This window comes from Nasonia vitripennis, unplaced genomic scaffold (genome assembly GCF_009193385.2).
Source record: "Nasonia vitripennis strain AsymCx unplaced genomic scaffold, Nvit_psr_1.1 unplaced0031, whole genome shotgun sequence".
Classification (NCBI taxonomy): domain Eukaryota; kingdom Metazoa; phylum Arthropoda; class Insecta; order Hymenoptera; family Pteromalidae; genus Nasonia; species Nasonia vitripennis.
The window spans coordinates 29,446-53,772 of record NW_022279810.1 but is presented as its reverse complement, the minus strand read 5'-3'; the positions used below and the strand labels follow the sequence as shown (position 1 = coordinate 53,772).

At 31.7% G+C, this 24,327-nt stretch overlaps 2 protein-coding genes across 3 annotated transcripts; one reads left to right on the top strand and one right to left on the bottom strand.

The window, feature by feature from the left end:
- The first annotated feature begins 5,713 nt into the window (after nt 1-5,713).
- On the top strand, nt 5,714-8,386 carry LOC116418113. Of its 2 annotated transcripts, none has more exons than XM_031933254.1 (7): nt 5,714-6,389; nt 6,505-6,521; nt 6,588-6,620; nt 6,692-6,873; nt 7,425-7,599; nt 7,692-7,920; nt 8,003-8,386. In XM_031933254.1, the coding sequence occupies exons 1-5, from the start codon at nt 6,377-6,379 to the stop codon at nt 7,528-7,530; spliced, it is 351 nt and encodes a 116-aa protein (XP_031789114.1). In that variant the 5' UTR covers nt 5,714-6,376; the 3' UTR covers nt 7,531-7,599; nt 7,692-7,920; nt 8,003-8,386. The 2 variants fall into 2 exon arrangements, with proteins under 2 accessions (XP_031789114.1, XP_031789115.1); XM_031933255.2 differs by having other exon boundaries at nt 6,692-6,934.
- Nucleotides 8,387-18,660: 10,274 nt separating this feature from the next.
- Nucleotides 18,661-22,844, bottom strand: LOC116418114 (tropomyosin-1-like). The gene is made up of 3 exons (XM_031933256.1): nt 21,870-22,844; nt 20,526-20,602; nt 18,661-18,866 (listed from the first exon to the last, which is right to left on the bottom strand). Exons 1-3 carry the CDS (start codon nt 22,474-22,476, stop codon nt 18,765-18,767), a joined length of 786 nt encoding a protein of 261 aa, XP_031789116.1. The 5' UTR covers nt 22,477-22,844; the 3' UTR covers nt 18,661-18,764.
- Between the last annotated feature and the right edge of the window lie 1,483 nt (nt 22,845-24,327).

The window sequence follows — 24,327 nt, the reverse complement described above, 5'->3', positions numbered from 1 at the left end:
TGCATTTTTATCTTCTTTATTTAATTTAAACCAAAATGTAAATGTAGTATGTACATTTTTATCGATCATTTCGTGTTCACATCCTTCTTGATAATAAATATATTCTCATCAGTTCATCTTCTTCATGAACAGCTAATCTTTTAATTACATAAAATTGCTTATGTAGTAAGAATTCCTATATGCGATATATAGCTTCAGGTGCACATACATATCTGGTGGAGAGATGTTGTGATATTTCATCATATTTATATGTATCGTTATTTTCGTTTACATTACCTGGATTATGTTCATTTGCAAATTTCACAAAAGCTGTATCAGGACCTTTATGAAAATATAACCATCAGGATTATACTGGGTTTGATTGACATAAGGTTTAGGCAAATTTTTAGTACAACGTGTTTCATCTTCATTCATACAAACAAAATTTTTATTTTGTGATATACATGGATCGTGTATCATATTATTTACTATATTGTATAATCTTGGATATTCATTTTCATTTGGTATTTCAGCACTTATGATAGAATCAATTTAATCAGTATCTCAAAATTTATCATTGGTATGCAACAATAATAACATACGAATATATGGTAACACCCTTTTTAAAATTCTATTACGTAAACATAACCTTTAACTTTACCACAAATATTATTTTTTAGTAGTTCGGTTTTTTAAATTTTAACTTTTTCATAGAAGACTTTTGTGATTAAATCAGGACGATCTATTGTGCTCTCATACGGTAATAAATTCTCTTAAATTCCCTTCCAATTTGGATTACAGGTCATTGTTATAGAAATATCTGGTTTTCCGTCGACTTGTAGTTATATCATTGAATCTAAATAATTTTGTTTTATTGATTTAGGACTATACCTATAAAAGATCATAGTAATATAACCATTTTTCCAATCCGAGAATTATCAATATTTGCCCGATTGGAAACGTAATCCATTAATCCTTTATACATTGTAGTTGTTAATTGTGATTAGTGAATACGTAAGTAATATAATCGACATCCTTCGATCCTTGTCCAAACAACAACAATGAATTGTTGTGATAAATTTTACAAATTCAAATAAGGATTGAAATACCACGTATGCTTAATCTACATGAATAAAACTGTAGTGTAGATATATTATTATTTTAATTTTTTTTTTTTGTACATTTTATATAAGGTTTCCATCCTGGATGACCAAAAGGAAATATCAAAGGATATGTCATTGGGTCAAGATGTTTACTGAGAATATTTATTTGTTGTGGTTTTTCAGTTTTTGGATACATTCGTATATCACGGTCAAACGGAGGTTCGCCATAATTTCCTATATATACAACAGCAACTTCATTACATGTTGCAAAATATGATTTATTCTTTGTATGATTATCCCGTGTTAATGACATTACTATTTCAGGAGGTGTTATATTATTATTATGAGCATTAATATTTTCTTAATTTTCTATTTCATACATTATTTTACATACTTTTGCATAAGGATTGTTTAAAGACAAAAAGTACATAATATGACGGTAGCTCGGCCGTTATTATAATTTTAAATTGTTTGTTGTTCATGTTACTATTCATCGATTCCGTCGGCTGTGCAGAAGGCACTAAATTCTACCGACTATAATCTATCCGCGCACGGACGTAAAGACGTATAAACACGCGGCGGTGACAGTAATACTCAGGACGTGGATTCAAAAGGAGGAACAGTTAATGAACACTCGCGGATTATTGTAAAACTTAGACCAACTGTTTATTCGTGCTTGGCTTACACAAGCGCGCCAGACGGGCGCATGCCAGCTACCAGCATGTAGTCGAGGTGAGAGAGAGAGGAGGCTTAAAGTCGCCCGAGTAAGCGAGAGTTGAAAAGAACTAGTACTTACAGATGTACGTGGCCGGCACGGCCGTTCTAACTCACGCGAAGATGGTCTCGGACGGATTGTCCTCGGTTCGGTTGACCTCGCAACCCTCGCACACAATAATCGCAATCGCAGAGTGTCTATTCGCGAAACGGAGCGGAGCGAAGACAGACTCGGAATGGCTCGCTAGCGCGAGCACAGATTTACCTATGCCCTCTGACACACTGTTGTCAACTCTTGACAGCAGTGTGCGAGCAGGTGGCAACATTGTACGTTGCTGAATTTAAATCTCTCTCGATGCTTATTCTCTCTCTGTCTCTCTTACTCTCTCACATGCTGCGCCTTTAGTAGCTGTAACAACAGAAGTATTATACCGAATGTTGATTCTGTCCCGGAGAGACGTCGTAACGTGCGCAACGTGCGTTAATTGCACTGGCAACCGTTACACTGTAATAATTGTGGCCCCGGATTGTTGAACTATCCCTGCCGGAAAAGCTCGATAGAAGTCGATTAGATCACTTATCGACTTGAATAGTGAATCGTAATTCCACTTTTTGCATTAGAACTTGAAATGAAAAATTACAATTGAAATTGATAGAATTTCAAGAAGATCATGATCTATAGATTTCAATTGTAATTTTTCGTATTGAGTTTTATCGACTTCTATCGTTTTTTTATCGTATTTTATCACGTTTTATCAAGTTCTAATGCAAAAAGTGAAATTAAGATTTACTATTCAAGTTAATTAATATCTTATCGACTTAAATGGTGAATTTTAATCGACTTTAATCGATTTCTATTCACTTTTTCCAGCAGGGATACTAATATAGACCTAAAACTGGCAAACGCGAATGAATTATTGTAACTTCTTATATTTTTCTTAAAATTAATACTTTTTGAATTATTTTGAAATAATAGATCCTTCAATTCTTGAGGATATGATGTGTTATCATCAAGAATAACCTTATTTTTATGACAACAATGATTCTATTTTTTATCATAGGATATTGCTCCTTTAAAATGTTTTGCTACACAAAACTTTTTAAAGGTTAGGTAGCTACACAAAACTTTGCCGCACGGTGTGAAAAAAATGTTGTTGTATTAAAACCTAATATTTCACGATTGAGTGAACGGAATGGAATGAAATTTGGTAAGAGTATAGTTTGAGTTATGTGGAATAAGAGAAAAATGTTGGAAATATTTGGAAGGCCCACAATAGTTTTCGGGGGCCCCAAAATTCAAGGAAAAAAGGTCCATTTTGCGATTTTATCGATAAAATCTTTGCCTTTTTCAATATTTATAATATTTTTTGGAAAAACTATGCAGCTTACAAATTTTTGTCTACTGAACTTAAATCTATCGAGAAAAGTTGTCTTTGCTTTTTCAGTTTTCAAGAGAATCCACTTAAATATGATAAATCATGTATATATATTTTTTTTTTACCAAAAATACACGATTCATCATGTTTAAGTGGATTCTCTTGAAAACTGAAAGAGGTAAGACAACTTTTAATATATTAAAAACAAGTAAGGTTGGTTGTTATAAAGTAAATCAATTGATACCCTATCAACTAGAATGCGGCGTATAATAAGATACAGCATACTCAGGATACATAGGTCACAAGACGCTCTCGATAGCACAAACTATAACACTATACTTGGCATCGGGATACTATCACATTATCATTAAACAGACTCTAAATACACAACCGATAGTAATTGACACATCCAATAATTAATTAAATAGATAAGTAGAAGAAACGACAAAGTAAGGCGAAGTAAGCATAAAAACAAAATTAAATTCGAATGTTGACAAGTAAAATCAGTTAAGAAAATCAATAATAATAGTAGACTCACGTAAGACAATAATGATAAAATAGAACAAAAACATAATAATCTAAAGACACACCTATATGCACGCACACATTACGACTCTACGGCAAGAACACAGCAAGCACAAGTAGAGAGGAAAAAATAAGAAGCCTACTGTACATCATGGACCGCGCATACCAGAAAGCAATGCACGTGCTATGAAGGGGAAACCCACAGAACGCGCAGTGCTATCGGCAAGTGACACATAATTCACGCGACTCAAAACGCATAGAGGAGCTTCTATAAGCCTGCAGATAAGAAAAGTAAATCAGAGGCGAGTTTGACAGGAGAAGAGCACAAGGATACTCGATGTACTAGAGGAAAGGATTTTTACTCTGGTTTTCTGATTAGCCCTCCCTGCAACGTCACATACATTAAAAGCTCCAAATAAAGCAAGAAGCTGCATCTAGGCCTTCTAGGAATTCTCCAAGCTACTGATTTGCATCTGATTCCTGATATTCTTCAAGTTGACCTAAACACCGATGGAGCATCTCTTGATAAAAACAGTAAAATTGTGATGTGGCCAATCCAAATTCGAATTTCCAACATCCCAGAAAGTGCTGCTGAAGTGGTGGGCATATATATAGAGGTTCAGGCAAACCATCAAGTGCCAAAGAATTTTTCAAGCCAAGTGTAGATGAGTTACTTGTTCTTTTGGAGGATGGATTAGAATTTTGTGGTTCAGTTAAACTTGTTGATTTTAGATGTTTAATCGCAGATGGACCTGTTTGTCCTTTTGCATTAGATCATCGTGGACACAATTCCACTGCTCCTTGCTCTAGGTGTTGGATTAGAGGTTGGTGTTTACATGCAGGTGTGATGGTGTATGAAGGTATAGTTTTTGTGTCTCGCACTGAAGAGGAGTATTCATCAAGAGTCGATGTTCTTCATCACAAAGGACGAGAATGCCCTATTGGTGTGCTTCCCATTAATGGGAACTGATGTTCAAGTTTTAACTAATTGGTTAGAAAAGGTTAAAGAGTACTCTCCAGATGATTTTGCCAGGAAGCCAGTCAATGTTTCAAAACATGGCAAGTTCAAAGTTACCGAACATAGACAGATTCTCTTGTATAGTGGTCCTGTCATATTTTATGGTCTTCTGAATTCTGATGCTCTTTACAAGCACTTTCTTCTGCTTCATGTAGCAATCAGAATTCTTGTAAATCCTCTTTCGACAATCGAATCAATTGACTATGCTGAAAATTGCATTAAATTGTTTGTCGAGTCAGCTTCTGAGATTTACGGAATCGAATTTTTATTTTACTATGTTCATGCTCTTCTACATCTAGCAGACGACGTTAGATCTTTTGGCTCCTTGGATTCTTATTCTGCTTTCCAAATGAGAATAATATGTCCTATTTCAGGAAGTTATGCAGAAAGCCTAACCAACCTCTCCAACAAATTGCCAATAGACGAGCAGAAAATTATCAGGTAAATGTTCATAAACACCGTGACAAAAATTCTGTTAAATTTATTGGTGCACATTCACTAGGCCCAGAACCTCCATTTGAAAATTTAAATTATTCACAGTATAGGAAAGTTGTTCAGGGAAGCTACTCTTTATCTATTTCCAAACCAGATATTACTATCATTCTTAGAGATGGTGCTATCTGCGTAATTAAAAATATAATCCAATTGCAGAACGAATGTTATCTTCTTGTTAAGCGGTTTTTGACAATTGAAAATTTGTTTGATCTTTCTTGTTCCTCTTCAACAGTTGATATATTCCTTTGTTCTCGTTTGTCTTCAGATGATATATTAGTTAGCTTAGAAGTCGATAATAAATGTTTTAGAATGCCATATTGGCAGAATCAGCCTACATTAGATATGCAATCAGGATACTTTATTGTTGCTAGGCTATTATATTATCCTCGTTTAAAGTTTAAAATATTTAATCACGTATAAATTGTAATTTAAGTTAATATATTTATACTTTTATTATTACTATTTTTAATATTTCAAATTGAAAATACAAAAATACACAAATTTTTATGTATTAATTATAGACGTCAAAGGAGCAGTTTAAATAAGCTGGTGTGGTTCCTGCCAATGTGGCTAATGCACGGATGATGCAGAAAATGGTGTCACTCCAGAATGCAGCTAATACACTGCACCACTCCGAGGCCTCCAAGAAAATCTACAAATCAATGCGCGAGCTCACTTCGTCATCAGCAGTAGCCACGAAGTAGACATTCAGCAACGAAGCAACGTTCACACCTAAAATGCCAGGAAAAATCATTCACACAAAAACTATTGGGAATTCACGCACCAAACCAGGTATTTTAAGATATTCACTAACACAACAACCACTGACACAACAACAACCACTGACACAACAAAAACCACTCACACGACAAAACCACTCACACGACAAAACCACTCACACGCCAACAACCACTCACACAACAACAACTGCTCACACAACGACAACCACTCACACAAAAACAACCACTCATACAACAAAAACCACTTGCACAACCCACAAATCAATCAAGATTAATACAACATAAAACATTCGCACGAACATAACTACACACTCAAGAAAAATCACTCACGCCAGAACAACTCCCACGAACACAACCATACACATCAGAAAAAAAACCTCACACCTGGTCAACGTCCACAACCAAGAGAAAAAAAAAGGAGCAACTATGACTCAATCAGGTAAGACATCTTATTTTTTTTTAATCTAAATTGATCATGAGTTCAATAATTAATTCATTACTTTTATTGCATTTTATGATCTCAATCCACTAATGATCTCGCTGTCGTGAAAGAGATTTTGGAAAAGCATGGGTAAAATTTTAATACATTTGGAAAATTAAAAAAGATTTATCGATAACATGTTAATGATTATTGTAGGGTAATCTTAAAAAGACTGGACGAAAGAACTGCGTTAGTACAATTTTTATTTATTATGCAATAGCAGTAATTACTACAATAATAATTTATTATTTAATTTTCAGAGAATGCTCCAGAATGCTAAGGCATATAAGAAGAATCTCACGATAAAGGATCTTCCCAAGTGTTTACCGTTCAAGAACACTCAGGATCTACTCGATTTCAACAACGTCTCTGAAGATAACTTCTTGATATTCAAGGCCTTGAGGATTGCTGTGAAGATCCTACGAGACTTCAAAATCATGCTGTAAAAGTTTCAGTATTGTTCAGAAAGCAAGAAGTGTACCAAACTACAGAGCAAGCACGCTGTAAGGGCATATTTTTTATCTCTGTACGCCTACGGCTTTCTGAAAAGCTTCTAAATATACACAGTTTCCACAGAATTCATTCTGAGGGCTGCCGTACTAAGTTCTGAGTCTCAAGAATTCACCTGTATTTATCTAAAGCAAAATTTTAATATTTTTAGATTGAAAAATGTTTTTTTTCTGATCTAGTGAGTTTTTAGACTCAAAACTTAGTAGACAAGCCCTCAGGATAAATTCTGTGAAAACTGTATGTATACAGAGTTTATACAGAAGGCAGAAAGCATCCAGTGCAAAAAAAAACCTCGCGCCGTGACTGCTTGGGGGCTTTGTACTCCTCCTGCTTTCTGAATGGTAATTAAACTTTTAAGAGCATGATATTAACGTGTCGTAGGGGCTTTACAAAAAATATCATTTTTCTAGAAGAGACCTTTTTAAACAAACATTTGTTTAAACTTTGAAATTACAATTTTTTTTGCATACGTTTATTTTTTAGGTCTTATATCTGCAACACGTTGGAGGTGCTAATCACGATGATGCTGCTGCACTTTATTTCAAGAAGAGCTTCCAAATCGAGGATGATGACCTGCCAAAAAAAGTAACTTGGCTTGGATCAAAAACCAAGGCACTGACGGCTCTCAAAGACACGCGGTTTGCTACAGCTTGTGAAAGTATGTACATTATTACTTATTATTATAATAAAAAAAGGAAAGTTGTTAATAACTTTGATTGTATATTTATATATTCAAATTAATTGTTTTAGGTGCAATGTCGGACAGCAAAAATTTTGATAAACCTACTAACACGAACTTCGCCACAGCCATGACTAAGGCTTTGAAGTCGCTCAAAGAGGATTATCGGCGAAGAAAAGCTAAGCGCGTTCGCACGGGTGATCGAAGGACTCACAATGGACGAGTTAGAGGATACGCAGCTCATATATCAAGGATATGAAGAAAATAGAGGAGTATATGGCATCGAAGAAAATTTATACGGTAAATTTTTTTTATTTATTTATTTTACTAATGTTCAATATCATATATTTTCCTACTATTTTTTATTAATTTTGTGTTCCAGTAAGCTAGAAATCATTCAGCAGTCTTCATTCTGGTGTACATTATACATATTTGATCTCATACGTGGTGCTAAGTCACGTATTTATTTATTATTATAGTTGCTTTGTAAAGCTTTTCGTTTATTATTTAAATAAATGCATTTTTTAAATGTAATATTGTTGTTAAGTATAAGTACATTTGTGCTAGTGCACGAGTCAGCGGTGTTCGTGTGAGCGCGTGATGTATGAGTGAGAGAGAGTGGAAAGGGAACTCTAGTTCCAGGGTGCTCGCTTGAAAGAGAGTTGTTAGAGACTATATAGAGTCCTCGGTAGTAGCATCACGCTTAATATAATTATTATCTAGTCTTACGTTTTATTATATTAAATTACACTTAATAAATACTTAATAGTGTATTTATTTTCCACCACCTTATCATGGTAGCAGAGCGTGGTTGATGAAATTGTAATAAGTAATAAAAGTATCAAGAGAAGTGATTGTATTAAAAAAAATAAAAAATATCTAGACTAGTAAACATCAAGAAAATACAAAAATGACGAATTACGGTGATTTTAAAATACCAGTATTTGATGGAGAGAATTACCAGATGTGGAAAATAAGAATTACAATTATTTGAAAATGAAAAAATGTGAAGAAAATATTAAAAGAAAAAAAACAGTAAGTGATAAAGAGTCATGGGATGAAGCTGATTCGAAAGCAATTAACTATATATACAGCTCTATTTCGGATAGACAAATGGAGTTTATTTGTAATGAGACAACGGCTTATTGAATTATGAAGAAATTTGATCAGAAGTATTTAAGAGAATCTACGGCAATGCAAACAAATCTATATATCTCGGTGAAGACAGTTGGTTGTGAACCAATGATTGAAGTTTAATTATATTATTTCTCACATGTAAATTCATATCATGATCCATTACATTACATTATCAGAAAATGTTCGGACAAAGTTTTTCCAAATTCGGAATCCATAGACATCAAGTGGTTGTATTTTTCCTGTGGTTCCAGTTGGAATTTTTTTATGTTAATAATTTTATTTTGTGGCATTGTTTCTTCTATAACTTTGTCACAATGACCACTCCAAGAATCAAGTAATAGTATTGAGTGATGGCCTACATAGGGATGAAATATTTTTTCCAACCAGATTTTGAAGTGATCTGCAATTAAACGACTTACTAATTAACTGATCAACGATATTACAATGTAAAAATTGTTATTAGTTCCCTTACTTGTTGTTAATTTTCCAGATTTGGATGCTTCCACGTACACGTTTTCTGGTCTAAATATGTTTTGTTCTACAATAGGGCCAAACTTGCCACTTGGTTCCTTTAAAACAAGAAATAGCGGTGACAACAGTTGTCCAGTAGCTGATATTAGTGGCTGTATAGTATAACTATGCGTTGTTGCTGAAATTGACTGTACCAGACATTGCACTTGCTTTTCTCCTTCTACTGCTAATGTTCTTCCAGAATGCATTTCTAGCTGAAATCCGCTCTGATCTGTATTATACAAATTTTCGAGTCCAATCCTTGGTATTCACGATTTAACGTCATCGATAAATGCTTCAGCTTTAGCCGTAAGTTCTGCACTACTTTCTAGTGTTTTTCTTGTTATGAACTTATTTATTTTCCTAGAAACTATTCGGTGTTCTTGCTTAAATTTGAGTAACCAATGTTTAGAAGCTTTGAATCTAATATCATCAAAACCAATTTCTTTTTTAGCTTGTAAGGCCCATCGAATTATATCGTCATCATGGATAATTGAACCACTGTCGAGAGCTGCTTGAAAATTATCCAGGGTATACTGACAAATTTGTGCTACTTTTTCTCTATACGTGCCACCTTTATTAATTGAATGAGCCCAACGACGTAGCTGACTAATAGATGATACTTTTTTGAATCTGTTTTGCACTGTTTTGAGACTTAAATTTTGCTTCGTTTTGCTACTTCTCCAAAATTCTACAGCTCTTTTTTTGTATTCAAAATCTAGTTCTTCATTATCTGCTGTACATTGATTTGTTGGTGCTATATCCGGATCAGGAAAATGATGTTGCACTTCATCTTCAATTATTTCCGCATTATGGTCTTTATACTCTTCTTGAAAATCCAAAGAGTCATCAGTAATCATTTCTACATCGTTGAAATCATGTGTTGCATCTATTAAAATTTCTTTTATTTTTTCGGCCAACTCTGTTTCGTGATAATTCGTGACACTATCTGGTATGTTTAACGCTTGAAAGTATGCTAATAATAAGTTTAGAACGTTTAACGGATTAATTTTCATTTGTCAATCTAAAATGAAAACAAGCGGTAACATTTATACAAGCTGTGTTTTTGCATGTAAGGCACGACTGCTACATTTCTACCAGAATAAAACGAGTGAATGTAAATTGAATCAAATCATTAATTTATACATTGGAGAAGAATTCTCGTTCCACTTTGTGATGTTCGGAAAACTCTATTTTTGGTTTTATTCAACTTTTATTCACTTTGAAATTGAATAATGTAATCTATATAAAATCACTAAAGAAAATTTTCTACAACTGTATGATACCACTGACAAACAAAAAGACGTACTATCCGTACTTTCCGGCATCGAACTAGAATACCCACAAAACTCACTCACTGCCTAAAAAATAACACAGGCAGCTGAGGTAAACACTCGATGAAAACAATCTAAAAAAAGAACATACTGATTCGCACATATTGTCAACAACTTTTATGAGTGAAAGACATTTATCTGTGGAATTATCATTGAATGTACGATAACATTCATTAAACTAATGAATGCATATAAAATTCCCTTTCAATAACAACGTGTTCTTTAATTGCAAATAAAGTTCGAGTATTAATATTCTTTTATGTATTTTTACCAATAACAAAAATTATCATAGTAATATAATAATAATAATAAGAAGAAGATGAATAAGCATAATTGCAATAGCAATAATAACAGTAATACTGATAATAGCAATGATAATGAAAAATAATAATAATAATTAGAATAATATTTATTATTAAATTTAGATTTTTTGATAAATTCATTAAATCGTAGCAAATAGTATTATTATGGAATTCCAGACTGTAGATATTTTACTATAGATACAATAATCATTACTTCGAGAATTCATCTAAAAAACTTTCGGCTTACGAAATAATTGTAACAATGAAAAACTCCCAAGTTTGACAACATTAAATTTTATTACAAAACGCAAAAGAGTTTGATAAACTAATTTTATTAACCTATGTTTTTTCATTTGCAAAAAAGTGTGGACTTTTTGAATTTATAAAATTATATAATTATGCAATTTATGAAATACTTTATAATTTATGAAATTACTTTTGAAATTATGCTAATTTATAAAAGCAGAAAAATAAATAATCTTTGATTGAAACATAAAACGAGACGTTATTTGTTACATACAAAATGATAGAATAAAATATCGGTAATATGTCTATACTCGTGTCTACGGTAAAGCATAGGCCTTCGGCTTGTCTGGAGGTTAGGGGTTTGGAGTCGTTTGGTTAAAAAGCACAACCATTTAGCCTATTTGTTCTTTAGGGGTTTAGGGTTTAAGGCTCTTTAGTTCACATGTACAGGCTACAAAGATCACACATTTGTAAACAAGTTTTTTTGAAAGTTAAAATTTTTTTTCGACATTTTCGTCCACCACATTGGTTTCGCCATTTTGTATTTTTAAAATCTGATATCAGATTTGTAAAGAGCGATCTCGAAAACCCCTATATACAAACCTTCTACAAAATATTATGGATTGAAGTATACTTATAGTTATTTTGTGTTAGGGGTGGTTTACCCCCTAAAGGGTAGTATCTATGAAAAAATCGAAAAACTTAATTTGTTTATTATAGATGTTTACAAATTTTTTCCAATTTTTTTAGTCGTTTAAAACTTTTTTATTATATAAAATTTTTTTTCGATATTTCCGTCCTATTGGTTCCGCCATTTTGAATTTTCAAAATCTGATAACAGATTTGTAATCAGCGACCTCGAAAACCTCTATATACAAACTTTCTACGAAATATTATGTATTGAATTACATATTTACAGTTATTTTGTGTTAGGGGTGGTTTACCCCCTTAGGGATAATATTTATGAAAACACCGAAAGACGTCAACTAAATTTTGTTATTAAGGATGTTTAAACATTTTTTCCAATTTTTTTTAGTCGGTTTAAACATTTTTATTATAAAATTATGCCAAAAAATATATGTTTTCAACCCCTAAAAAATAGGGGATGCTACCCTTACTCTTCAAATCACCATGAAATACTTGCTCTTTTTGTAAGAAATAACCTCCAATTTGTTTCATTGAAAAATATTAATTTTAAGCCGAGATATTTAAAAAAAACGCTTTTTGGGGGTTAACTTTAGGGGAGGTTTTTACCCCTTAAAAGTGAAAATTAGCCGATAAAAAAAAATACGTGTCTCTTATTTTTTTATGTTCTACAACATATATGAAAATCATCAAAATCGGTGAGTTCGGGTTGGGTACCTTTCCTTGTTAGTTCTTTCCGACACTTGACTTAGAATATTTCCATTGTACAAGTAACTCTGTAAATTCTATTGAGCATAAATTGAACTTCTACATTAAACCTACATCTTACGAGTCACGTGGTTTATTCAAACTTCCCGCCCCGAGGACACGCAGCGATCGACAGCCATAGAGTACAGCCGAGCAGAGAGACGAACAACATCGATTACAAGGTAAGCCACTGTCATTATCCGAGACTTGTCACAATGTTTGCATGAATGTATAAGTGTCGTCATAGAATCTAGTTCTCACTCCCGTTTACTACTATAGCCGCCCCGCTTACCTGAACGGCCGCAACTGGATTGTAAACGCCTCAATGTCTGCTCGTATCTACCTTCGCGTTCGTTACGTTTGCCCAAGGCGATCGGTGTAAACCGTCGTGCTGAACTAGAGGTCCTATAATTTCGGACAACTAATAATTATTTCTATCTTACGCGAGTATTCGCTCTGTGCGGCTTACCCGGACGTAACAAAGGCTTGGCAGCAATTTGTCAACGAAATATTTTTGTAATCAATTAAAAATATTACACAATATTTTAAAGTATGTTAAAAATGTTTGCAAATGTTTCAAAATAATTTTAAAATATTTTTTGTAATAATTTTTAGACACCAGGAAAAATAAAATTCTAAAAATATTTTACAAATAGGGGCATTACTATAACTTATCATAACTTGAACACGGGGCAATACTATAACTCTTCTATAACTTTTGAGTAAAGCGCACCTACCCTCCGCCAGTAACATATATGTCATATCTCACCAAAACTAACATTTGGACTGTCGGACTTTTCTGTAAGCAGCGATTATGCGTGCAGGGCCAGTAAATCAAAAATTCTTGAACACTTTCTGTCATTTTTAAAAGTCAGGAAAAGTGTGACCACGCCAGTGTGTCTAAAAATTAATATTTTTGGCCTATAAGATCAAAAAGTACACGTTAAAAGGGTGATTTTGACGCCAGGTCGCTTGTTGTTCGTAAGTTTTAAGGCTAGATATTGACAATTGAATTTTTCAAAACCCTTGAAGCTAATTTGTACATCAGGTACGGGGCAATACTGTACATAAGATTAACATAGAGAAATATGGACTTGAAATCCATTTTTTATAAACATGCCTTTAGTACTTTAATTATAGCTTCAAATGGTTCATAGATACTAAAAAAAAGATAAGTAAAAATGTGGTATGCTCAGAAAAGCTGTCAAATGTCGTATAAGCTGTGGTAAGGGATGACTAACCTCTAGTAGCGACATAAGCCGCCAATATGAAGTTTCAAACATTATATGTACAATTTTCTGATTAATTTTTTTACCCTATTCTGCATTTAAATTAAATCTGTATAATATTGCCCCGAGACCGTTATAGGATTGCCCCACCCCTGGGGCAATTTTATAAAAGTTATGCTTCTTTTGTGCTGTTAGGATACTTTCATATAATATAAAGAATGCGTTTTGAAAGGACTAAAAAATTTGTCCTTTATATTTTAGCTAAAAATCGAAAATTTAATAGCCATGGTAAAAATAACTTATTAAATCCGATTCGAAAGATAATAGGGTTTAATTGGATTTCTTAATCGGAAATTATCGAATTAAAACCTATTTAATGGATTAAAATCTATTTAATCTGATTATAAGTTTTAGTCGGTCTTAATCGGATTTAAACAGTTGTGTTTTTAAATAAAATGTTATATTTGTTGAAAAATACAACTGATTGAATCCGATTAAAACCGACTAAAAGTTATAATCAGATTAAATAGATTTTAATCGATTAAATTGGTTTTAATTGAATAATTTCCGATTAAGAAATCCAATTACAACCTATTACCTTTTGAATCGGATTTAATAAGTTATTTTTACCAGGGAGAATAAAACGATAAATTAATCAAAAAAAGGTCTTCTTAACACACACATACACACGCGCAAACGCACACACTCACATTTTCTAAAATCCTGAAATTCTCTAATTATCTCGAAACGAAACTTTTATATAAAGCTAAAAAAATCGTCATTTCATGCGTGTAAAATTATTTAAAATAGCCGAGCAATGTTTTTATATTATATCTAATTACGTCGATTATAAACAGCGATTCCTATAGTTAATACAAATCCATTTAGGCGCATGTAAAAAATCAAAACGCATATAGATGTGCATTTATGCCCAGCCCTCCTTTCATCTGTGACATATGTGTTTGTTATTTTCATTATCTATATAAAGAACGATGTGGCTGATTATATTAAACCATTTGTAATAATTACTTAAAAATAATGAAATCTTGCATCATGATTATATACAATAAAAATAACTAAAGCTATTATAGAATTAAAAAGATATTTAAACTTTAAAGGAATATTTACATACCTTTGTTTATTGTGAAATATATGTGATATATACAAAATAATATAAGTTTCACATGTAAATTAAATAAGCGATAGAGTAAAATTGATAATGATTCCTACTTAGGATAAATTATGATCTTTTCCTCCGAACCTATAATAACGACTAATTCGTACACTATAATGTAGAGATATACCACATACGAACACACACACATATCTACACACCAAACTTTATTGTTAGATTAGTTTAACAAGGGTACAAACTAATGCAACAAGAAAAAATTTCCTAATTCCATTATATTTCAAATCATTATACTTTAATATAACTGCATAAAAATTAAGGAAAACTTACTTTATCAAAATTAATCGTCTGAGAATATAATTATAGTATGTACAAAAATTATGTTGAAAAATTAAAAAGTACACCATACGTTTTTTATAATTTATTTTTATTCAGGTACGGGTAAAAATTAAAAAAAAAATAAAAATTAGAAAGGGTAAAGATTAAAAATTCAAAATATATAAACTGAGATTTTAAAATGAAAAAATTTATAAAACAAAAATGTTGAATTGAAATATTGCGAAAGGTGATATTTGTAGTTAAAATATTGCAAAAGCGATATTTTTAGGAATTTCCAAATTTAGGTTTTCAAAATTATATCCATCCAATATTCTGGAATTTAAAATTTTACCTTTCGTTCGAGTTCCAAGTATTTTATTTTTAGACTTTGAATTAAAATTTTTGTTTCTTACAATCTTGCCTTTTTAATATTTTCAGTTTAAAAAACCGCTGCCAATTCTTTCCCTGGCAAAAATATCAAGGTTGATACTACCTTGATTGAACCTTGATTTCAAACTCGATATCAACCTTGATTCCATTTTAATCGAAACGAATATTAAACGTGAATTGCAGGTTTAACAGGATAAATATTGATAATGCATAAGTAAAAGCATCGATTATTAAAATTTATAATCTATACGAATAACAATTTAAGAACAAAAATTGAAAATAGCCGATCCAAAATGACCGACCACGGCATGCGTTTTTGTACTATATGGCTCTAAAAATTTGTTTCTTGTCTTATTTTTATTAATGGGAAAGTACGAAGAAAGAAATGACAAAGCACATTAATCCTATGGATCTTCCCTGTTGAAAAGACCTCATAAAATTTTATAAAAAAAAATTGTTATCGAAATTAACGAGGTTTTTGCACCCGGAGATCTTGATGAAATACGAGGTACCATTATAAAGGTATCAGGAGTTATCAGATATAAACGATAGGATTTACAGTAGACTCCTTCTACGATATGATAAAATGCAAGTTTTTTTATGAGTTTTTATCAAATCGTTATTCTGATATGGAAAGAATTTATATGATTTATAGTAATTTATCAGGTATACATTGCTGATATAAAATGTTGCTGTTAAATCTATCTGGTTTTATATGGATTTATACACAGTTTTAGTATCTAAGAAATGGATAATATCTTATCAGCATTTATCACACTATTCTATAATAATTATTGCAAGTAATGCAAGGTTTATTTATCGGATGCTACCAGCTGAAATGACGAATTATCTGGCGGTTGTACCAAAGCGTTTATCGCTTTTTATCATGCAATGCTATATAAAATTATCAGAAAACAATATAGGTTTATATCGTCGGTCCCTATGAAAACTAGTACGTCTCAGATTTCCAGCGAAGATTTGCATAACTTGGATTTCTTGCTCTTATTTTTTTTCTTTTTAGTAAAGTCATTTTTTTTATTAGTCATTTTTTTTGGAGTGAAAAAGGCAAAAAATTCAAGTTGTGCTAGTCTTTGTTGGAAATCTGAGTCGTGATACTTTCCGTAGGGACCGACGATATATTGTCTCACAGTAATAATAAATAATTGTTATTAGTTCTCAGCGCAATAAATGAAATAATTTCATGTTCTTACCTGATAAATACTGTATTTTTTAGCTGGATATTTATATATAATACCTTTTGTTTTATGAAGAGGAACTTTTTTATTGGATATTTAATAATACATAAAATGTTTGTTACATGCTACTACTGAAAATTAAATTTCCGCGACATAAGCTTCGAGGTCGAGATCATTGTAAGTTACAATTATCATTACTTTAGATAATTATTACTTTAGACTTATTTTCTATGAATTATTCTTCATATTTTGGAAAACGTTACGCTAAGATAACCCCTTTTTTAAGTCTTGATATGACGATATATTTAACACGCATCTTAATGAATTATTACGAACGTTTTAAAGTTACGAGAACTAAAATATGACATACTTTACTTTCAGTCGGATAAAAAGATTAAAACTAAAATGTAAACTACCTTCAGTCAGTTTCATCGTTGCTATTGGCACCCGCTTGCTTTCTTTATCTTTAACATTTTGTGTAGTGTTAAATTTTTTTTTTGGCACGATTTGATTGATCGCTGTTTCTTGTATCTTCAGAATCGTTTTCGCTTTCAGAACTGCGGTTATTTCCAGAATCGCTATCATCTTCATGTGTACTTTCATCCTTAGATTCATCTTCTTCATCTTCATGTGTTCTTTCATCATTAGATTCATTTTCTTCATCTTCACTTTCTTCGGTTCCTTCATCATTAGAGTCGCCTTCTAGTTTTTCTTTATCTTTTGTTTCCTTATCTTTTGTACCACCAGATTTGTCTTTCTTTTGGTCATTCTTTTTTTTGCAGATTTATTTTGCTTTCGAGGTGGCCTATTTAGGTCACATCTTTGCGGCTATCCACGCAGCGACGTCGCGTTTTTGATCTTCAATTTCTACGGGTGTTAGAAGTTTATCGGTTTTCAAATATTATTCAAAAATACCTGAAAATAAAAGCATTTTTACATATTTTTCTTTTATATGGCTTTATCCTTAGAGTATTGAAATTATGTTTTATAGCACAGTGTGGCTACAATCCGCCTGTAAGTCACGTATATCTGTGGCTAAAGTAGTCCTTTTTTGCACCGAGTTTATCACGCTGACGACTACTTTAGTCACGAATAGGCGTGACTTGCGGATTTTAGCAGTTTGTGCTATAAAATTTCATACGATACTCGTAACTTAAGCACACTTCTGCACGGTGTATTAGGCCCTAACCTCACGTCGTGCCAAAAAGTGCTACTTAAGTCACATGTATCGTAATCTACTATACTATTGAGGTATCTACAAAAGAAATACGTAGTTTTTGGTAAAAGTGTGTAAGGATGTGTGTGCGTTTGCGCGCGTGTAGCTACATCTCAGACGCTACTCGATCTATTTCTATGCAACTTGGATGTAAACTTATATGTAACTCATGGGTTAGGTAAGCCATTACTTCTTTATTTTAATCCAAATCATATTTCGTATGATTATATATATTTTTTTTTAAATTTGTAACTACAAAATTACAGCATGAAATAAAAAATAAATAAATGTACAAGGTTAGCTAAAACCAACTTAAGGAATAATATAAAAAGTATAGAAACTGAACATAAAATATAATAAAATATTTATGAAGAAAGTCAAATTAAAAGGAAACAAAAAAAGGTATGTACTTGGCAACGGTTTTTTTATACCTTTCCTTAACATACATTATTAGAAATTTGTCTTATTCTTCAATTTATTTAACCCATGCAATTACTCTTGATATTACACAACGCGATTCGTTTATTTGGTCCAAATGATGGCAAATCTAGCAAAGGTTAGCAAGAGCGTGTACACATTAATATATCAAATATATATTTGTTTACTTACTATAAACGGCCCCTAACTTCGTTGGATCCGTTTTTCTTTTTGGTGCTTGTTTTTTTTTTTTGGTTATGTTGCATCTTCTTCCAGTAATGCTGGTTTCTTTCAATTCTTGAATTCCAATAATTGAGACGGCCATTTATTTTACAAAGTGACTGTTAGAATCGTTGTTTCTAGCGGCATTACTTTTCGCATTATTATAAGCTGTTAAGCTTATGTATATATCGTTACCGCAATGAATCTAAAATGTTAAAAACCTTATATTTATTTTAATTTTAGAACGTTTATTTTTAAGAAATACTAGCACAATCCAGCTCGCTTCGCGTGCGCTCAATTTTAAGGTTAGCAGTTTCAAATCGTAACTATGCTTAGGCCAGATGTATATTTTTCAATCAATCAAATCGCTTCTTTAACGGCTTTAAAACATCCGGTCGTTACTTTTTTAAGAGACGAAATAACAAAATAAATCAAGTATGTTTATTACTTTAACTATCTCAGTACTCTCTTCCGGTGAAACAGTGAAACTTTTCACTGTTTACGTAGTGAACGCATTTTTCACTGCTGAAATAGTGAAAAAATCACTAATCACACCACTAATTACACCTAAATTTGGTTTAACTTTTCAAACAGTGAACATATGACTGTTCTAATTAGTGAAACGCTAACAAAAATATTATTTCAGCAAATGAAAATTTCACTGTTGAATAAGTGAATTAACACAGAAAAGAAATATTTAAGACCTCTAAAACCAAAGCCCCTAAACCCTTGTGGCCCACGCACCGCGATCTTTAACACGTTTGGCACATCGGAGGAGAAGGAGCGAAGGCGAGGAGCGATCCTAAAACTAAAATATTCAAACCCACATAACCCATGCACCCAACGCAGCAGAGTTTTAATAGGAAGATATTTTCTTCTAATACGTTTGGTCATCGTAGGAAGGCGAGCGAACGCGACAATATAACATTTAAAACTAAAGCCCTTAAACCCTTGTAGTACCTAACGCTTCAGCTGTGCTGGAAGGATGAAGCTCTTGGTGCTTGGGGTAGGTGGGTTTAAGGGTTGTGTTTATAGATTTAAAATGATCACCTCTACTTGCTTTCCTCCGATGTGCTGCGCATCACAGCCAAATGTTATTTGCAAGTAGTGAGGTTATGATGACTGATGTGTCTTCATGAAAGTTAATTTATACGGTAAGCAGTATTGGGGGTCGCTGAGTAATCATACACTGCTATTATTTATTGATTGCCGTTCATTTATTATTAATTTTAGTTCGGGTTGAAGTAGTTCATATATCAAATCTGAAATTTGGAACGTAACAGTTCTGTTTAGGTAAATGGATAGCACGCTCGACTTCTACGCTGATGACCCAGGTTCGATTCCCGCCGCCGACAAAAAAATTTAATTTCCTTTCTTTCTAAAAATAATATAATATGCATAATAAATTAATAACAAATTGTCAATAATAAGTCTAATTTAAATTATACAAAGAAAGAAATTAAATTTTTTATGTTTTCCAGTGAACATTTCATTTTCACTAATTTAGTAGTGAACGTTTCACTAATTCATTCAGTGAATAGTCACCATTTCCCAGTTGCATACTTTTCACTTTGTAAATTAGTGAATATACACTATCAATCAATGAAATTTCACTGTTTCACCGGGAGAGAGTAAAGAAGTGTACTACTTTTTTGGAATGGTAAAAAATTCGCGAGAAAAACAGAGACAGCTTAAATTCATGGAAAAAGAAGTTCACGAAAACTTCAGACAACAAAGAAAAATTAAAGACAAACTTCATCATAATTATACCAATTGTTAATGTGACATTTTTACGCGTGAGCATGCGGGATCTTGACTTTTATCGGTTACATGTGGAATATTAAAAATTTATTAAAAAACTCACATGTCCATCATCTCTTACATATCCTACTGCCATTGTACTCTTTGACATGATCTCGAAAGGATTGATTTTTCGAGAAGCTGTAAACCATAAACGATGAAAAATAAATATTATTTTTGGATCACGATATTTTTTCGAATGAGAGTTTCTCCGGCTATTTTTATGCCATGCCAATTTCAATGTGCATAAAAAAAGGCTGAATTCAGAAGTGCAATTAAAACTATAAATGACGGGCCTAGTAAATATATTTATTTAGTAAAAAATCAGCAAATCAACAAGAATATTTTCCAATTATATTTTAAACAAAATGTTTGGGGGATGTTGTAGCTAGAAATGCGATATTTCTGTTTAATAAAACTTTCCAAATAATGCTTAAAATAAGAAGCGAGAGCAAAGCATGCTTGCGTTGACAGCGATTAAACATTTTATTAAAATTATAGGTCGAACTTTTATGACTCGAGAAAACTGTACGTAACCGTAAAATATTTGTATGTATGAAATAATGGTTTCATATTCTGTATTTTTATCAATATAACAACCACAGTGACATTAAAGAATCATTTTAACGAAATTAGAATTTAGAATTTAGAAATTAACTTTTGAAATACAAAACCCCCGGTTACGACTTCGTAAAACTATGGCCACGACATCAACATAAGTCCTATATATTTTGACCAAAGCTTGTTTATACAACTGTAAACAATAATTATTTTTTAACAAGATTTTAATTAATTTCATTACTTTCGTATGTAGATCTGTGTATAACATACAAAACATTACAATAATAGGGGAATACCTATCCAAATCAGAAGTTAAATTTTTGTACAGTAATGACCTTAACATTTTTAAGGGAAATTAATTCAAATATGCATTTCTAAAAGAGTTAAGAAGTCTATTTACCAAAATGTAATTTGAAGTAATATTTTTTTTACGGAGAAAATTAGGACACCGCGTAAAGTCAATACAAAAAGCTCTTACACACTATAAAAACACATATTCTATACACATAAATAATGTAACCAAATATTTACTGCACACATTTTTGAATATTTTACTAAAAACTGATAAACTGTCAAGTGCACGTCATATTATCTACTGTTGCAACAATGCATAACAATTGGTTACATGATTGTGTACAATTTTCCGGTGTAGTTAAATAATCAAAACCGCGTGTTGGGAAATTTTGTGCAATAAATATTTGTGTACAATTTTTATATGCATAGAATATTTGTGTTGAGTTATTTCTGTGTAGCGTGTATAACTTTTTTGTGTGGAATTTTCGCGGTATAAAAAATAAAACTTAAATTTTTGGACGAAAAAAAGATTTTTGTAATTGGTAAATCTTACCGAATTCATCCATCCTATTGATAACCTTCTCCTGTAGATCCATGTTTTTCTTCATCAATTCCTCACATTCTTGTTTTAAAGAACTATTAACATCTCTTTCGGTATTTAACTTGTTCTGTAATTCTACATTTTTTTCTTGAAGGCTTTCAGTTTTCTTAAAATCTTCGTTTTCCTCTAATTTTTTTTTATTTTTAGACTTTTTTTGAGATGTGCGATTAAGTTTCTGAGATTTTTCTTGTCCCTTTACTTCTTTACTTTTTCCAATTGTCTTCTCGTCTTCATTTACCATTGTCTTACCAATTAATTCTTTTTCTGTTTCCTGGAGAACATTTTTTTTGGCTTGCAAGTTTTCCTGTTTCTTGGCACTGCTATTATTTTCTTCTTTCTCACGATTATTTATTTCCTCCGTTTCATTTAATTTCAGTGTTTCATCAACTTCCGATTTTTCTTCGTATACTTTAGCTTGTACTGCATCTTCCTTTCCTTTCTCATGATTCGTTATCTCGTCCGTTTCATTGAATTTTAATGTTTTATCATCTTCAAATTTATCTTCAGGCACTTCATCTTGTGCATCTTTATTGCTTTTCTTTTCACTTTTCTGTTCCATTATTTCATTTTCATTGTTTTTTTTTCCTTGACAGCACTGCCTTTCTTTTTCAAACTTTTATCTTCTTTTTTGCCTTTTCTTTTGGGTGACAACTTCAATTTCTTGTGATTTAGTTGAGGCTCCTCGTTTTCAGTTCCCTTACGTGTTTTCACTACCTAGCAATCATTAAAAAATTTATATACATTTATCTATCTATCTATCTATCTATCTATCTATCTACACACACACACACACACACACACAAACATTGTGTATTTTAAACGTCTAACACGGCAAAATCTCCAAAAGAAAGCATTTTGGAAAAAAATACAATTATCATACAACTTTACCGAAAATCTTTTTACTTTGCAAATGCTTGGCCATTTGCAGACTTTTCAAACACTGTATGCAATACATATATTGTAGTTAAAATGATAAATAACATATTATTAATCTCGATGGAAATGCTTGGATATTTCATGTTAAAAATTGCTAAATTATATTGTCCCTTAAGCTAATTAGAGCGCAGATAGTTATCCAATTTTTAGTATTAAATGAAACGATCTTCTTATATGATTTATATACTTTTTATGTACAAAAATAAATGAATAACTCACTGGGTCTCCCTATTGATTTTTTTTTATCTCAATTATATGCTTTTCATGTCTTAACCATGGTGAGACCCACAAAGTGTAATAGCAAAGACTGACTATTTTAATTTAATGTTTAAACTATTATTCAAAAGTTTATCTGTTAAATAGCTTACTGATACAAAAATATTAAATAAACTATATTATGTGCATACTGCAAAAAAGCCAGTGTTAAAGATATTTCTAAGCAGTGGATCTGGAATATGAAATAAATTTGAAATAGTTATTTATTATGACCATAATCGTTTCATTCAAATACTTTCCACTACATTTCAACATTTACTGATTTATTGGGGAGGTCTTCCCTCTACTCCCTTCAGTGGTCAACCCCCAATCGAAAGCTCGATTATAATATTTACATAAAAAAGTTGCCATTACCGCCGTTTAAGAAATTATTCTTCTCTCATTTATATATAAGTTACATGGTTGGGTCAAAAAGCAACGAGAAATTTGACACACTTCTAATCGCATAATTTAAAAGAGAAGAGGGACACATTTATGAAACGGAGGCGCTCGCGGCGGCGAAAATATTTTTTTGAGGTAGTACTACCGTTACTGAGGTACTCAAAACAAGTCTACTATTTATATATTGTTTATTTGCGAGATACACATAATTATAGAAGTTGCATAAATTAAGTTACATTAAATAATGATTATGCATTCTCATCAAACAATTTTATTTACCGTTATTATTAATAAAAAGTTTCCCAGGGAAGCTGATTTGATTCATTTTTGAGGTTAGATGTACCTTTTTTTCATTTTCGTTTGTTAATTGTTACGCTCATATGCTCTAAACCATTTTTTATAAGCATTCAAATTATTCGTTAGTTGATTAACTAACGTCCTGCAAAATTTGAATTAATTGTGAACAGTCAGTTTTATGAAATCAAGCAATTAATCAGAAAAGTGCATTGTCGAAAATTATAATGTTTCTAACTTTTGTAACGCGTTCTAAACCTTCACCAAATTTTTACCGAATATTTTTCTTAGCAATATCTGACAGCATACCAAGTTTTATCAAATTCTAAACGGTCAATCACTTTTCGGTAGTACTACCTTAATATCGTCGCTCCTCACGAAGTCTAGCACAATTCATATTTTAAACAATTTTATCGAAACTTTAAAACTAAAAATTAATTAAAAATTACACTTAGTATACAATTATTTAAAATTTTGAATTTTTTTAATAAGAATATTTTAATTTTATTAGCTTTGTCTTAAT